At 40.9% G+C, this 18,429-nt stretch overlaps 1 protein-coding gene across 4 annotated transcripts in view; it reads right to left on the bottom strand.

The window, feature by feature from the left end:
* SYNE1 (spectrin repeat containing nuclear envelope protein 1) overlaps positions 1-18,429 on the bottom strand; it is a 631,505-nt gene that overhangs the window by 134,348 nt on the left and 478,728 nt on the right. For all 4 annotated transcript variants that reach the window (XM_019526891.1, XM_019526894.1, XM_019526892.1 and 1 more), the window contains 2 exons: positions 11,537-11,728; positions 1,137-1,271 (listed from right to left, as the gene is read on the bottom strand). In XM_019526891.1, the coding sequence (XP_019382436.1) occupies positions 1,137-1,271; positions 11,537-11,728 (327 nt within the window). The remainder of the gene's footprint in view (positions 1-1,136; positions 1,272-11,536; positions 11,729-18,429) is intronic.

Genomic DNA, 18,429 nt, shown 5'->3' with positions numbered 1-18,429 from the left:
GGTCAGGGCGGCTAGGGTCTGGAACCAACTTCCAAGGGAGGTGGTGCAGGCTCCTACCCTGGGGGTTTTTAAGAAGAGGTTAGATGAACACCTTGCTGGGGTCGTTTAACCCCAGTACTCTTTCCTGCAGGGGGTCGGACTAGATGATCTTCTCAGGTCCCTTCCGACCCTAGAAACTATGAAACTAAGTGGGAACTGATGCAGAGATTAAGGCAACTTGCCCTAATTCATTCAGGAAGCATATATCAGAATCAGAAACTGAATTCATAACTCCCATGCCTCAGTCAATGCCTTAAACAAAGGGCTGCCTTATTTCATTTGGTGTGACTTGATTGGTTGATCAGGTATAAGATCAAGGTACGTTATGACACAGCACTAAGTAATGGGTGGTACAAAACTACTTACTCCTGTGGAAGTACTAGGGAAAAAATATGTATCAAAGAACACAGTTCCTTCCAGCATTGTTTGTTATGCAGGGTAATCCAGTGTGTTAGAAACCAAAAAAGGACACTTGGGTCCCTGTGCAAAAAGTGCTTTAACATGTGCTAAAGTGACTTGCTTAATTGGAGCATTAGATACTACAGACTGCTAGAGAAAATCTTATGAAATAGTGGAGCATGGTTTCCTCCTCCTGACTGGCAAATAGAAAAGGTAAAATCATGTCTTCTGTGAGCTTTGGAGACAGAACAGATTCTGTGCTTATGAGAGCCCCGGGACTAATTTTAACTGGCTGTCACCCAGGATGCACCAATCTCTGGTGGCCTCTCTACTCTTCATACTATTCTGCAAAGGATTATGAACCAAGAGTCTAATTTCTCCCATAGAATACTGTATGACTCTAACAATGTGCAGTTACTTGCACAGGAAGTTACAAATCATCACTCATATTTTCCACTCTATTCTGTTTCTTATACAATGCCTATCATGTCATATTCACAACCATTTGAATGTAGATCATAAGTTTAAACAGTAGTAAATACAGAACAAGTTTCTATATTAGTGATTTCCTAGTGCTGATTTAGCAGCAGAAAACGTAGCATCTTGCAAAGTGACAAAAGTGACAATCAGAAATGGCTCAGCTGTGAACTAAAAGAAATGTACAACTCAGACCATGGGAGATACAAAAGAATACAAACTTTTTGCCGCTGCAGGCTGCTCTGTTGCTGTTGTGAACGGGTTGTTCGTGCTTGTGCCAGCCATTCTTGGACACTGGGACTCTGTGAGGATGCCAAGTCCACTTCACACTCCTCTTTTTCTTGTATAGCTCCCTGCTTTGAATAAAGAAGAAACCCACAATCATTTTCCATAATGGGGACTGGCTACTGTACAAAAAGGTTAGCAAAACTGGCAGTCAGCTTTAGAGGCAATACAGAGCTTTTCACTCCTTCTGTCATACTAACACTTCCATTTTAGGTCATCTGCAATTTAAAGTTATCGCAGTTTTTTGGCCTCTATGGCCAGGTACAGACATTACACTTCTACTGGTGTAAGTGACCAGTGTATACTTGTAACAGAACAGAAGTTTGGCACACAGACGGGTTTAAAAATGGCAGAACCCAGCCTAAGATTTTCTCCCCCACCAAAGGGTGAATGTGTATTGCGTTCGCTATTGATCTAAACTACACTGCTTACAAAAACTGAGTAATTTAGACAGATTCTGCCTCAGGCTGCCTGAATGTCTGTACGTAGCCTATGAGGTAGGTCTCAGTCTTGGGTACTAGCAGGCACATGTTCACAAAACAAACACAAGCACCACTACAACTGGCACCTTGTTAGTAGAATAAGAGAGGCTGAGGATTGGCCCGCCCCTGAAGCATGATTTATTCTCTCTCTTTCACACAAGGTCCTTTCAGTTCAGAGTAAAGGTATACTGACAGGAGAGAAATGGAAAGGATTACAGCATCTCTGTCCCTTCAGTAACCAAGAGAACACTGCTAAGCAGATCATCTCTTTCTTTAGGATTGCTCATCCAATTCCTTCCCTTTTACATTTCTTACAAGAATAGACTCTTAGCTCTCCCAAAATCTAACTGATTCTTTGCCTAAAATTACTATTAGCTCTAAATACTTCATCTTGTAATTGAGGGAAGGAGTTCATTCCTTTCATCAGGTTACTGATTAATTAGAAATGAGAGAATGCTAGTTGTCATCTCAGCCAAGAGTAAGATTAGCAATCAATAAGTATATCTGAATCTGTCTGTGGTAGACAGAAAGATAAGAAAAATAAAAAAAGAGGATACTAATTATTAGAAAGATACATGTTAAAGATATACGGAGATGGGCAGAGAAACCAACAGATAGACAAACAGCTGTTTTAGGAAAATTATTTATTTCATGTGTTCATTTATTAGTTCTCAATTGTGTGTGTGTAGATATTCCTTTTTCTGGTATAAATTATATGCATTAACATTTTGTGTGCATGTGTGTACAGGTATACATGCACATATTCATATATGCATATATAAGCATACAAACACACAGAATTTAAATATATATAGTTTGTATCAGAAAAAGGAATCTATGCACACACACACACACACAAAGAAATGTACGCATACTTGCGTTTGTGTGTGTGTGTGTTTGCATGTGTGTATGTGTATATAAGGTATGTACGTGTAAACTGCACTTGTGGCTGTTTACATTTTTACAAATATAAATGATTAAATAGCACAATCTTAGTACTGTACAAGCAAAACAAAGAGAGCCAGAGCCTTTAACTGGTCTGGGGATTTTACAAAAATAATATTCCAGTCACTTTACCTAATCCTTGATCCCTAAAATCTGAAAGAAATCAACATCCACTTTAAACTCAAAAGTGTTTATCAGTAACAGTAGTATTCAAATGTAGGAATTTCATTTTCTTCTCCAGCACTGATGGGTGTGAGCTTCTATAATTTTGGTTATCTGGATTCATGTGGATGAATAAAGGTTATTTGCAAGTATTAAGATGTTTACATATATGGATACAGCCATCACCAGACATAGGAAACAAAGTGAGATTGGGCTGGTTGGTTTCTCTGATTCTAAAGCTTCAAAAAAGTAAATGCAGTGCTCTTCCAATTTATTTTTTTGCTTTGTGCACCTCATGTTTGTAGCTGTGACCCCTTGAATATAAGCTTCATTCATGATTCAGCTCTCTTTTTAATCAGTGGTTGTCAAAAGACAGCACAATATGTTCTCATGAGAAAGAACTGATTTTAAATCCAATTTGATTTTCTGTTGCCTGTCAGGGGCATCTGTTTGCAGCAGCACATATTTGTTCTGCCACTTTGTGCTGCTGTGCATGCCCCTGTCTGTGTGCTTTGCAGTAGGACACATTGTCCCACTGCTTCATGAGCTGCACAGGGTGCCTCAGTGTGGGGCTAGCTGGCAGGCATCCCCCACACCGAAGCACCCTGCACCCCAACTCCCTGGCTGGCTGGGGCACAGCGTGCCTTGAGATGGGGGAGCAGGTAGCCCCGGGCCGGCTGCTCCCGTCTCAAGGCACACTGTGTTCCAGGCAGCTGCTCTGCAATATTTCTCAATTTAGGGGCTCTGCAATGGAGCCCCACCTTGCTGAGGCATGCAGATACAGGGGACCAGCCAGGCGAGGGCTGCCTCCTCCCATTGTGAGCCTCACTGCACCCCAGCTGGCCAAGGAGTGGCTGGCTGTGGTGCACAGTGCCTCAGCACGGGGGCTCTACAGCATGCAGAGATGAGGAAGCAGGCAGCCCTGGTCCGGCTGCTTCCCTGTCTTTGCATGCCTCAGCAGGGGGGGCTCTGCTGTGGAGCACCCACTCTGAAACGCATTGTACCTGCACCTGCAGCTCCACTCAGGCATGCCTGGCACTGCTTTTTCTTCATGGTATTTTTTTTGCTACCAGGAAATCCCAGTAGCAAATTTTGCTCTGGCGCTGCAAATTAGCAGCACTGCATGTGGTTTAACATGCAACGTATGTGGTTTGTGGAGCTGCAAAGAGGTTTGCGGCCCCACAAACTATACATGCATGCACATCTAGATATGACCCTGGAGGTTCAAGAAGACAAGGAATAACATGTGTGGCTAATACGGATTGCATGAGTGATAGAACAATGCAGAGGTGAGAGTCTAAAGTTATAATTTTGGCTGAAGAGTCCAGTGTGTCTCTTGGACAGAAATGTTTTTAGGAGAATGGTTGGTTTGTGTTAGATGGTCCAAACTGTAAAAAAGCAAGAACTAAGTGGACTTTTCAAAACTTGGAATGAATCCTCGTTCAACTGTGGATCTTAAATCCTAGGTTCTTCTTGAGAACTGGCTGGTTATAGAGGAACTTAGCTATAAAGGAATTATAAAGGTTTTAGAAAATTAAAACCTTTCTATTGGTTTTTCTTTGCAGGCTGAGGAAGTAGGAAGGAATTGGAGAGAACCTGTAGATTCAACAGGAATAATCCAGAAATAAACCAGGCACCAGAGAGAGAGCGAGCGAGAAAGAGAGGATAATGTTATAATGTTATTATACACGTTAAAATACATGTGTTCTTACACAAGCATGCGATGTATACCTGTGCCTAATTTAAATATTCCTGAATCACAGAACGTAAATTCTTATGAATAATTAACATTTCAATTTGAATTTTATCTTAATAAACTTCTTAAAGTCTTTGTTTCCTGGCACAATGCCCAGAGAAACCAAGATTCAAAACAATCTTTCTTAAAAGACAACGCATTTCAGCAGATTGATGTTCTCTTTACTGGGGGGAGGCAGTGAATTCTCTGAGAACAGCTCTAGTAATATAGTCATAAAATATGGCTCTCAAATATGCTCCAACTTGCATCAGCTTTATGTACATTACAAAGCTCTGCTGCTTGAGGGACAGTGGCTGGTATCTTTTTTAATTCACACACACATTTTTATTATCCCAAAATATCACTGAACAAATAGAAGACAAACAAAATAACTTTAGAAGACTATACAGGGAATATATTATAAAGCTGAGCTGGGAGATTGCATTTTGATTTGTTTTGAAATAACCAATGAATGGATAATGTCAACTTAAGTTTTACAAATTGGTGAGTTTTAAAAGTGTCCAATTTCTGAGAGGTCACCTTTTGAATTGTATGTCCTGAAAAAACCCCCCTGTAAAACACTTGGGCTAGGGACAAACTTAAACGTAAACCAGTTTAAGTGATCATAAACTGGTTTAAACCTGACACAGAACAGACTTTCAGTACACATAAACCAATATGAAAATGGCTGAAACCTGTTTGAGATAAACCTGGTTGAATGTAGTATCAGACGTAACTGATTTGGATCAAACTAGTTTATGTAATGTCTGTCCCAGACCCCTTCATGGTTTAAGTTAAATCAGATTCCTGCAGCATCCCAGCATGCCCTCTGGACTGGGCAGGCCCCTCCCCCCTGCTCCTTGGCTACAGCTCCAGCAAAGACTTTCAAGCACAGCAGGGTTTACCTGGCTTCCCTGTGCCCCCTTCTCTCCCCCCTCACCACTAGTGAGCTGGGATTCCTCTCTCCCACAGCATGGACTATAGCCAGCATGTGGTATGCTAGCTAATGCTGAGAGGTGTCTGTGTAAGGCAGACAGGACAGTGTCCACTTAGGACTTTTTGGAGCTAATCAACAAGTCAGTTGGGAATGTTCCTGCATTCCTTCCTTTGGAAAAAGCTGTTTAAGAAGATCTTGAACTAATGAGCGAGGCTGTTTTTTGATGAGGTGCTAAGTGCTGATAACAGAGCTGATAAATGCTCTGTTATCAAGGAGGGGAGAAACCCATCCCTAATCAGAACATCCTCTCAGGGCCTGGCCATGTCCCCCCACAGCTCAGCACTATAGAAGGGTGGGAGAGCTGTTCTGGCATCCCCCAGCTTCTAGCCTGAGCCACTGCAGGCATGTGCCTGCATTTCCTCAGTCCACACAGGATGTCTGCATACTTACAAACTGGTTCATCCTAGCCAGGTTAGATTAACCTGCAAAGATTGAATCAATTTAGGCTCAGGCTTTTTGAATGTCTGTCCCTAGCCCTGAGAAGTTTTTCCTGTTCCTCTCTTAATTAATACGTGTTTATATAGCTAGACAAGAAATCTGACTGTATATAAAATTCTGCTATACACATATGGTAAAAGAACTTGAAAACACTCCTCTTTCTAACTTCATTTTAACTAGTGTATGTATTACTTCCAACTATAATAGATATAAGATATTGAAAAACATTAAGTTGATGTGTGCTTTTAAGATTTTATATCATTTGATTTGGTGGATAAAGTAATTTTTTCTAATATTTTTTTAGAAAATAACTGAATTGCTAATGTAGCTATAAGAAAGAAACACTGCAAGCAAGAGAAATGTAAAAGAATCTACCAGTCACTGAATTTGAAGGAAATATGCACAAATTTCACCCTTATAGGGGTACACTATGGGCCAAATCCTGTTTCACTCTTTTTTACCTGACTGGTACTTACATAACCATTTCACTGCAATTTTTGGTCCTTAAACACACTTTGGATTCCGCTGCCACCTGTGGTGGAACATAATTGCTGGGGTGTGTGCCAACTTGCTGGAAGTAAGGCAGCAACACAACGTCTGATCTTTTGGCTCAATATCCCCATGGTCAGGACACTGAGGACTCTGGAGACTCATGTTCTATGAACCCCGCACCTAGAAGGGGATTGAACCTACATCTCCTGATTTCTAGGAAAATGTTCTAACCACAAGAACACATATGTATTTCTTGAAGCTGTCTCACTAGGTAGCCAGGATGGGAAGATGAGGCCAGGAGTGCAAACTGCAAGAAGGGTTGCTATAAGATAATGACCAAGGGTTGCTATGAAATCTAGGAGATAGATGCTGCCTGGGAAGGGAGGAGGCTCTGGGTTCTAGCTTGATTCCCAATGGCTTGTCTTGAAGTTGCATATAATGTAAATTGATGGATGGCAGTGGCCAGAACCCAGACCCTGCTTCCTTTAAGGGCAGCATCCATCTCACTGAAGCTACAGATTGAAAACCTGTTGGTACCACATATATTCTTTTCCTGGCTACCCAGGAGTCAGTTTCAGGAGAGAGTTGGAGTGTGCTTTGGGTAATGCTGAGCCTTGTGGCTGGTGGTTAGATACTTGGAAAGTGGGAAATACAGGCAATTCTATTCTATAGAATACAGCTACAAAGCCGCAGCTACAAGGCCACAGTAGAGACTTCTCAACATACTTAGAAGTGAAGTACACAGCTGTACAAGTGGAAATAGAATCCAGATTTTGCATAAGTGCCAAAAATTGCATTTATAGGTCTACATAAGTGATGATTAAATGCATAAAGGTAAAGTAGAATTAAGACTTTAGGTCAAACTTGTGAATTTGATACATAGATATATGCCTTGGCTTGTTTTTAAAAAAGCTCCCTGAGAGTTATACTATAGTAACGTAGTAACTCCACTTGATTTATGGATAATTTAAAGTTAAATTAAACCTTAACTGAAGTATTCAAATTTGAGAAGCTTTCGAGGGATATAATATATTTAGCTTAGTTTAATTAAAAATATAACTGCTTCAGGGGAATTATGGATCTTTACCCCTTCTGAAAACTAGGTCACTTCTTCAGATGCTTATTTCTAGCCTAACTTAGACATAATTTTCTGGAATACTCTGAGCATTGTTTTTACCTTGTCCTTTATACATGACCATTTCTGCCTCAGGGACCAGATCTTCTGATCAAGAAGCAAAACCTGATAGCTTTTCTGAGTATTTAACCATATCTGTGTCAATCTGCTGCCCCTTTCAGAGGAATTCAGAGAGGCTGAAGTCTGGGAGTCACTGGGTGCATCCGCACATGCATATTAAGGCAGACCAATACATTTTGGCACAGATCACGCTGGAGTTTACTGCTCCTGAAAGCTGCACTTACATATGTGCCCAGGAACGCAGCACATCGAGCAAGGTCAGAGCAACTCCGGCTGGCAGGGAGTCTGGGGGTTCAGCCTGCCAGCCTGGAGCTGGACAGACCTACCTCAATGTTTGCAGAGGGGCTGGCTGGGGCATGAGAACGCTCCAGTGTACGGCACCCTTGCGCCCTAGCCAGCCAGGTCAGCGTCTACACATGCGTTGCTGTATATGAAAAAATTCTACAGCAAGATAGTACTTGTATTTATATGTACTAACCTGCTGCAGAGTTTGTGTTTCCTTTGGCCTAATAGGGTCGCATGTACAGATGCCAAGGCATTTACTGCAGAGCTGATTAGTCTATTCCACAGTAAACATCTCAAATCGATGTACCCACTAAGTATTGCTCCTGTTTATAGAGAAGGAGACGGTCAGGAGAGACTGAGGGAGGGAGCTCTCAGAATGTAACAGTACTAGGAATGGGGAGTAGGAAGGAGCTGGGTGGCAGAAAATTACTTGAACATTTCTGGCTTAGTTCTCTGCTTCCTTTCAATTCCTGGCCGCTCTTATTTAGTTTTCTGTTAACCTTTTCACTGGACAGCTTCTTTTTTCCAGCCTCACTCAGTAACAGCTCTATTCTTCTCATTCTGACTTATTGGCTCCCCTGGGCCAACAGAATTCCTATTGTAGGTGATTCAAATGAGAGGGGAAGAAAGGAGCAGAGTCCTGAGCAGCCATTGGGGAAATGTGGTTGTGAAAGACAGGACTGGGATATGGACTGGGTCTGGGAAAAGGACACAGGTACTGAGAATGGGTAATGGGAAGAGGAAGAGGATGACAAAACAGCTGAAAGAATAGCTAGGAAGTTGGTGAAGTTGGGTTCACAGAGAGCTGGAGGAACTGGCTAAAAGAATGAGGATGGACAAACCAATAAGCTGCTCTGGGTGCAGAATGGCAGAAACTCATTTGTAGCGTAGGCCAACACTGCCATTTAAGACTTGCCCTGCTCAACCCATAACTCTCTATGAGCCTCCTCTCTAATTTTGTTCTTTAATCTTCCTACTAACAATCTTTTGGGCAGGGGGCTGGACCCGATGATCTTGCAAGGGCCCTTCCAGCCCTAATGTCTATGAAATCTATTAAATCTAGGTACTGCCAGTTGTAGGAACAGCGACAATAGGTTCTGAGGCCCTACATCCCCATTAAGAAGCAGCAGTAGGTGGCAATCTGTCATAGGTGCTGCTAGACAGTCTTCTAAGCCATGACCTTTACTTAAAGAGGATGTGCAAGCAAAAGTAGAGCCATATGAACAAAAGAGAGACAGGGAAAATAGCACACACGTGTGCACATGCACATACACACACATATATAGTCACAAAAAATAAGGGTAAAAGAAGGTAGTCCTACAGAATAGCATGTTATAGTCCTTGTTCAGTTTGGCTGCTATATTTTGTAACAGTTGAATACAAAAATGATTTAGGACTGTCTTGATCTTATAGCTTGATCTAATAGCTTGTTTATGATCATCAGTTCACTTTTTCTGCAAAACAGGTTGTGGTCATCAAAGCAATTTAATTCTGCAGCACATCAGAAAGAGGTGCTGGAACAGGGCCAGATTAGAGTGGTTATACCCTGGCTCATACTGGAGGCAGTGCAGAGGATGGGTGCTAAGATGCCTCTGGAACTGCTTCCTAGATCTCCCTGACAGACAAGCAGAGCAAGACTTGCTGCATTATTACATAGGTATGAACTCCTTGTATTGGTGTTGAGCAACACTGGCTTGTGCAACTTGGGAAAGGGCCTCAACACTTTCTGACTGGCTTGTATCCATGTCACACAGTAATTTAAAGCAATCTGCTGGCTAAAAATCATATGCCTATAGCTCTTCTTTCCACTTCCATCTGATAAGGACAACAGTGACCTTGGAACATAACATTTTCTCTGGATTAATGACCAGCTGGGGATGGTCTCTCTCAAATCAGCTTCTCTGATTATTAATCCATCAGGATCATTTAAACCAGGAAATTATCAAATGACAGCCATGAATTTACAAAAAATAGAAGATACAATATAACATCTATATTTTTGTAAGAGAAGTCCAGATTTGGAAATTACTATAAGAAGGGGTCACAAACTGAATCGTCTTTCATGGATTGATAATCAGTTCAAACTCTTTTAAAAAGTAGATGTTACACTGATTCCGTTATCTTCTTACCTTCATGAAACTGAAGCCTAAAAGCTGTAACAGCTGCTTACACTGATATCAAAACTTTCATGAACTTGTTCTTTAAAAAACCATGCAAGTATTGAATGTATGTAATATCCTGGGATAAGCACTCAAAGTCTGACAATAATTTTTAATTACAGTAACATTATCTTCATATTAAATAAACTTAAAATAAAACTAATTCAGAGCATCATATTTAAAACTCAGTCATGCAAAAAAAAAATCAGGCTGTGATACTACTGCATTTGCCAGTAATACGGATGAGTGAAGTAGTGTATGTAAACACACTGAGAGTAATGTTTATTTAATTTGAATAATCACAAGGTTTCCAGTGCAACAATAATGCTAAAGAGGGATTTTGGATGACCTTTTAAAACTGCAGAACACAAACCAGACCTATGCTCTCACCTTCCCTGGAAATCTTCAAGAGGAGACTGGATAAGCACCTGGCTGGGGTCTTATGACCCCTGCCACCCCCAGTGCTCATTCCTGCCCATGGCAGGGGCTCAGACTTGATGATCTGTCTAGGTCCCTTCCAACTCACTGATTCTATGATTCTCAGTAAATCTAATGCCTACTCTTAGCAGTGTTAGGATGGGTACCTATTTTTGGAAAAATGTACTGTTTGGTTGGTATTTTATTTTGCAGCAGAACTATAAATAGTTCCTTGCACACAAAGTAATTTTCAAGCTAACCTCTCAGGCTTTAATCTGTATTACAATCTAGACATGTTTTGAAGCTTATCATGTGTTTAATTTGCACAACACAGCAAATTAAAAAAAGTAAAAAGAAAAAAAAAAGTCACAGGTAGAGCAAGCAAGCTCAAACCAAAAACCAATCAGCTACATTACATGTTCAGCTTTTTTGTATATTTTCAGTTCTTCCCATGCTAGTTTGACCTAAAGAATAAATAAGATAACTGTTAAAAGAAAAAAAAAACTGTCTAATTGTCTTAGACACAGTAATAGGGATAGAAAAAACATCTTAGGACAACTTATAGATTAACTCTATCAATCATTGGCCTAATTTCCTATAAACCAAGAATTTCTTATTTGGATGCATGTTACTGGTAACAGTTTACAGTATTTTAAAATGTGTGTGGAGGTTTCCTGTCCTAGAAATGTGAAACAGACCAAAACCCAAAGAGGGGTAGGAATAGGACTGGGCCAAGCTAATCATACAGTATATTACTGCCACTGATTAAAGATACTGAAATCAAAGCAGCTTAACATGCTGTATCATGAAAATATTTGGTTGTGACTTTCTAGAGTCAATCTGTATATTTTAATATTATTTTATTTTCTATTTTAATGTGTGCAAATTAAAGTATAAGGGTAAAACATTTCCCCCATCTCCTTCTCCCAATTGCCTCGAATAGTTTAAAAAGTAGAGAAAAAAAACACTTCAGCTATAACAAAAAGAAAATCTTGCTCGCTCTGAAGTCGATTACAAAGAGCTGCTTACCTGAATGTTGATCTGTTTGTCATGCAGCACTCTTTGCAGCTCCAGAAGGCTTCCCTTCAAAGTTCTCAACTTCACTGCCAGCTGCTCTGCCTCATCCTTGGTATGAGCCTTTCCTTCCATGAGCAGGTTTTCATTGTGCACAGAGAGCTCTGACAAGGCCACCACCTTCTGCTCTATCTCAACAAGCATATTCTGCAGCAGCAAAAACAATGATGCAAATTCATACATTTTCCAAAAACCTCCACTTCCTGGCAAGGAGACCAGTGGCCTACCTCATCATCTTCCAAACTAAGAACATGTTAGATTTTCATTGTTTTGCTCCCCAGTCCCCTCTGCAATCTTTAGGAATAAGCTTGCAAACTTTGGCATTTCTCCACTTATTTTTGTTTGTAAATTTAGAAAAAAAAAGTTCAATGAAAAGTTGAATTATTTGACAGGAGAGGCTGCAAAAGTGTCCCCCTTTTTTGCATTTCAATAGCAATTGTGGTTGAAATGCCTAACAGATATTCTATTCCTGTAATGCTTGATTATGATATCCAGGGATAATGACAATAAATAGATTGCACACAGCTCCAACCATTTCTTTCCTCTTCTTTCTTGTATATTCAGTTAGGTCCCTCTGTCTTTCCCTGGCATAGCTCTGGTTGCATTGATAAGCTCCTCTTCTCACTATTTGCTCTTTCTGATTGGTGCCTGAATGGTACTAAGATCCTCTATATAATCCTCTTTAGTTCAGACAGAGACTTAAAGAGACAAATCTCTGGCAAGTTTATTTTCAAAACCTATTTTCCTGATATGCAGTTAACCATTTATATGTTACACACATAACATATATGATGTAACACATTTTAATATTGCCCCAGATTAAAAGAACACGTTAGATTTTTGCTCAGAGGTTTAACCTGAAAACAAATGTGTATTTTTATTTCCATAGCAACTGTCAAATGTGAACAGAGAGGCTTTGGACTCTGAAGGAATGTGGGCTGTATAAGACAGGCAAAAGTTTGAAAAGTGAATACATCTGTCAACTTAGTTCCCAAAACTAAGGGCCATGGGATGAGCTTTTAAGATAATTTAGAATACCATTACTTTAACAGCGGTACTATTCTTTTTCACTATATATCTACCATTGCCTTTTAAATAGTTTATTTTAGAATGTATATAAAATGCTAATGTTAGCATGGCTTTATTTTAAATTTTAAAAATTTGCTATACAGCTACTAAGCAACCTCCCAAGAATGTACAGTGAAAACTTAAGACTGGACAGACTGGAGAGCTCTCAAAGACTACACACAGATCTAGTTTCCATCACATCAGTTTTACATGAGTGTAATTTCACTGAATTCAATGAAGTCATTTCTGATTTACCCCAATAAACAGAGCTGAAGCATACCCTTAGCACTCAGAGCATAAAAGACAGAGCTGCCTTTACTGAAATTTACAGCTTTCCTTTTCCCTCAAAATGAACATGTAAACAGTCTAAGGATGTTGTTCTGATTGCCAGTCTGGGTCTTGCTAATAATCAAAACCATTCCTTGCCGGGTTTGGGGTTGTAGCCATGTTGGTCTAAGGCAGAGGTTCTCAAACTGTGGTTCGCTGCAAGCTCCATTCAGGTGGTCTCTAGAAAGGTTGTGGAACAATCAAAAATATCTGTACTTGTAAGGTAAGACTACTGATATTCAATTATGAGTTGTGTGCTTTGATTTGTAGAACAAAAAAAAGTTTATTAAGTGGGCTGCTGAGACCCTGAGCAATTTTCAAGTGGTCTGTGAAAAAAAAAAGTTTGAGAACCGCTGGTCTAAGGCAGGCAAAGTTCTTTGGGTAGATGTGATACATTTTATTAGACTGAGTAGCTGGAAAAAAGTTTTTTGCAAGCTTTCTTCAGGCTTTTTCTTAAGTCAAGGGGAGGATGGAGAGCACCGGAAGGAGAGTTCACACCTTGTGCGAACAGACTCCGCTTTCTTCAGGCATAGGAAGTCTGCACTCTCTGAATCTGTTAATTTAATGGTTTCCTGTGACAGGTGGCCCAACTATTTTTTACTGAAACAAAATTTATTTTTTCTGTACAACGTTAGGATTCTTAATGTTACCATTAAAATGGTGATAAGAAAAGAGAAATATTAGGCACTGATGGTTAAACTGTGTTTTGGGAATTTGGGGGAGAAGGGCATAACAGGGAGTATTTCTTGCTTTCTTCAAATTCACACAGCAGGTTGGTGGGAGCGTGTTCCATAGATAGAAAAGGAAGAGCTGGAAAGTGCACTTCAGTCATTTGTCTAAAATGTATTTTGCAAAAAAAGTATACTGTAACTCACATGTAGCATCCATGAGGGGGTTAGACTAGGTAACTCTTGAGTTCCCTCCTGACCCTAAAATTCTGTGGAACACCATATGATGCAAGGATTACAAGAATACAGAAAAGGTGGAATCCTATTTTTTTTAGTGAGTGCATCTAAATGGCAGCTTTCTAGCCATGTAAGCAGCATTTTTGACATTTATTCATACACAGACATTCCATTTGCCTTTTGCTGTTAATGCATAAGTCTGCATGTGTAGACTGAGCGTGAACAGTAATTATGCACTGGTATGGGAAGTACATGGCTAGGTAAACATGCCTGTTCTGGATGCCTACCTATATCCAAGTCATAAAAATATAGGTGGGTAGAAACGCATGCCAAGCAGGTGTCCAGAGGAGGACCCTCTCATGCTGTAGTTGCAACAGCTGATTTGGGCACTTGTGCAGGAAGCCAGAGACTCAGGTTTTAGGTCTTCTTCACTCAGGATGGGTGAACAAGTATCTGACTTCCCAGCAGTCTTGTAATCACCAAGCCAGGGGTCATGCATTATCCAGGTTCCCTTTGGGACTCCTTTTGGGTAGGCAGCCAGAGAGGGAGATATGTGGGGCTAGGAAAACAAAAAACAAGCTGGGGAGTGTGTGACTCTATAAGGGGGCTTCTGACCTGGAAGACAGCAGGCCTTAGGTTTTAATATGGACTATTGCTCCCAGTGGGCCAGAAACCCTAGCATTGCTCTCCGTCCATTTTATCCAATGACTATTAAATGCAAGGGGCAGTGGCTCAGTCCCCCTAGATAAGGAGGTCCTAGAACCCAAGGGCATCTTTACTCATGCTCCAGGGTGGGGAGGACGCACTTTAATTAGAGTGGCTCTCAAGAGCCACTGTAATTAAAGAGCCCACAGTGTCTTGTGTATTCAGTGTCCTGCACTTCAAAATGGCAGTGGGGCACTTTAACTAAAGCTCATTTGATAGCTTTAGTTAAAGTGCCCCCACTGCCATTCTGAAGTGCAGGGATCCTGAATACATGTGACACTGAGACTGCTAATCAAGTCTGCTCCAATCCATTCTAATTACAACATATTGGAGCAGGCGTCAGGCACATATATAGTTGCCCCAAGTCTCCAGCTTCCTGGGTAAGTGCCAGTAAGCCCATTCATTTATTAGGGATAAAACACAAGGGCCTCTCCCTCTCTCCCCCATCCTTTTTCTAGGACTTATGACTAGGGTACACACATGCACCCACATATGAATCTAGTCAGTGCACAGACTTACAGTGCATGCTTAGTTTATGCACACATGCTTATGTATCCATACCAAAGTCAGGCCACAAACAGTGAGACATCTAAAAAACTGCCATTTAGACACAAATGGAAGCAGAATTGCACTCTAAGCATATGAACTATCTAAACAAAGTCTAAAAACATCTGAAGTCCAGTTTTATAAATTTTGGTAATGTGAAACCGTTTCAACTGAGGAGGCTAGGAAATGACTTTACAATACCATAGCGTGCCCTTACCATAGGTGGCTGTTGTGCATTTTAGGAAATTAAATTTAATCAAGATTTGATGTTCAAGAAATACTCTTACACACATAAAAACTTTGAATACATCTGCAAACCTAGTTTTTGTTCCTTGCCCATATCTGACACACTCTGCCTTTATCTTAGGCTATGTTCCCTTTTTAAAGCTGGAAAACCCTAAAGAGCACTGTTGGGATATAATGGGTGCATCTACACATGAAATTAAGCTGAAACAATAAACTCCAGAGCAATTTGAGCTGAAGTAGACTTCTCCCAGATGCAGCGTCTACATGTGTGCCCAGGACAGCAGCAATCTGAGCTCGGGTGGAGCAGACCCCTGGCTCACTGGGCTATGCAGGTGCAATTTATGCCCCAGGTCAGCACCTACACATGTGTTTCAGTGTAGTGAATTATTCCACTTTAAGACAGTACTGTCCCTGAGAGTACCATCTTATGGTGGAGTTAATTAGTTTACTGTGCTCTAATACCAGCACACATGTAGATGGCGATACTATACCGTGGAGCTAATTAGCCCAAAAGGGAAAAGGGGGTGCAGATCCCTATAAAAACCCAGGCAAAGATAAGTCCTGTGGGAACTCCTCGTCACTACCTAAGATTGACCTATGGATCCCCCCAGAGAGACTTTCTGAATACCTTGCTACAAGTTTGAGTAATATCTATGCAAGGATTTCTGTTGTCTTTTTGTCTTATTATGTTGCATTTCAAGTTAAGCTAAATTGCATGTGCTGTTACTGGGTCTTACTGGGTATGTTTTAGCTTAGGCAGAGTTTTGCTGATGTTCTTTGTTACATACTTGAACTTGCAAATTGCTGTTCTCAATAAACTATATCTTCAGAGAATAGACTATTCTTGTTCAAGCATTCATGAATTCTGTGCCACTACCTAAAGTCTGACATTAAGTCTGGTAACAGTACTCTCTAAAAAGACCTATATACCTTGTGACAGCAAGGTTAGGGACAGAAGTTACACATAAATCAGTATAAGTGATGGGAAACCAGTTCAAACCTATAACATAACCGAAGTTCAGTGCACATAAACCACTTTCAAAATGGTCAAAATTGGTTTAAGATAAACCTGGATAGATGCATCATCAGATTTAACTGATTTAGGTTAAATCAAATTACTGAACTTCTGTCCCAGATCCCCTCCAGATTCAAGTTAATTCACAGTCCCCCAGCATCCCAGGATGCCTTGTACCTCCCTGGCAAATCCTCCCTTGCAGGGTGGATGGGCTACCCTGGCCCAAGCTGTCTGCTCTGACACAACAGGTAGGTGTGCTCTAGCATCCCCATTTCTGGAAGCAAAAGTGAATGTCTGTTCATTTACTTATCAGTTCAGTCTACATATTTTAGATTAACCTGTGAAGATTGAATTGATTCAGCCTCAGGCTTTCTGACTGTCTGTACTTAGCCCACCTGTGTCTGGGTGGCACCTGTATGGCCCTGCTGACCTCACCCTGCTCCCCATATCATGACTCTGCTCCTGGGAGGCGGCAGCATGGGGTGGTGGGTGGCAGTACTCCATCCCTGCCTGCTTGCACATACCCCCTATGGCCTTCCCAAATATCCCTGTTACCTCTCAGCTCCATGTTCTTAGGGAACCCTGGCACAGGATGCAGCCTGACTCGCAAAGAATTTCCCCCCACCCCTCCCCACCTCTACCTGAACAAGAACTGATTACAAAAGATAATGAAGATGCAGTGGGAAATGCACCTAAAGCCCTCCAGATAACTTCCAACTTCATTTGCATCCAAGATGGAACCAGATGACAACTCATTTAAATGTGAGATGGGACAGGAATGCACCTTCATTAGCACTCAGGATAGAAAACAGAGATTCCAAGGCAAGGACTACACTGAATTCTGGGATCAGAAAAGCAGGGGAGCACTGCATGATGGGGAACGTTTGCTCCAAATGCTAATCAACCCATATTTACACACACCCAGCTCAGCATTTATCAGACAAGTTCTAGTCTGGACTTACAAAGGACTCCCCCCTACCCCCCCACGCACACACCTCATCTAACCAGAACTAAGCAGAAGTAAAGTTTAATAGGCATCTCAGGCCATACATTCCCTGGTCCCACTAGGGGAGGCCTATTTAAACTTGATTGACTAAAACTCGGTTGCTGGGTTAGGGAATGCTGAGGCAAGAGACCGAGTCAGAGAGGGTATGGGCAACATTTGAACAATGGTTAAGGGTTCATCACAGCATCCAGCTTGTTGGAGCCCTGACCACAAATGCTGTCATACTTTTCCTGGGATGACTGGTGGAAGTCCTCCCCACAAACTTTATGAACACTGCAAGTAATCAATCCCTTTTAGCAAGATCTGGAAGAGTCATGCTAAGCTGAGGCTTATTCACAACAGGTAAAAATACAAAACCCTGATGCTGCAAGCTATCTATTGTTTCTGAGGAAACAATGAGGTATCCTATCCAGTATATCTGCTATCCATGAGAATTTCAAATTGACTCCTAAGTGTCTGGTTACTCCTTAAAAACTTTTGTTTTTCCTGGTTGTTAGTCAGTTTCTTGAGATGTTCCAAACCAGATAACCTCTTGTCAATAGAAAAGACAATTATTTACACTATTAGAAGAATGCTTTGAATAAGCTGAACTGAGGGTATAAAAGCAGTGAAGTTGTGCTTCAAGAGGAGAAATCTCTCTGATACCATCTGCTGTTGTTCCTGAGAAGCTGGAAGAAATAGATCATCTCCCTTCAAGGATTGTGCTAAGAACTTTACCTGTCAGCATTGGAACCCAAGTGCCTTGGATTAGTGAGATCCCAACTCTTGCTCTCTCTCTCTTTTCTCTCTAGGCATAGATTTCTGAACCTGAACTGTATTAGTTAAGCTTGAGCTAAGTTTCCCCAAATACTTGTATTGTAATTGTTTGTGTTTGTTTTCCTTTACATGTCTATTATTACTAGTACCATTATACGTTTCATATACTCAGCAATAAATAACTTTTATAGTCAAACTGGTAGTAACTGAGTATGCTTTTCCTTCTTTACTTCTCCTTCCCCACTTGCTCTGCAGCTAAAGCTAACAATCCCTG

Source organism: Gavialis gangeticus, unplaced genomic scaffold (genome assembly GCF_001723915.1).
Source record: "Gavialis gangeticus isolate Ggan-Ray unplaced genomic scaffold, GavGan_comp1, whole genome shotgun sequence".
In the NCBI taxonomy this organism is placed as follows: domain Eukaryota; kingdom Metazoa; phylum Chordata; order Crocodylia; family Gavialidae; genus Gavialis; species Gavialis gangeticus.
The sequence above is the reverse complement of the archived record's forward strand: the minus strand, read 5'-3'. Positions and strand labels throughout refer to the sequence as shown.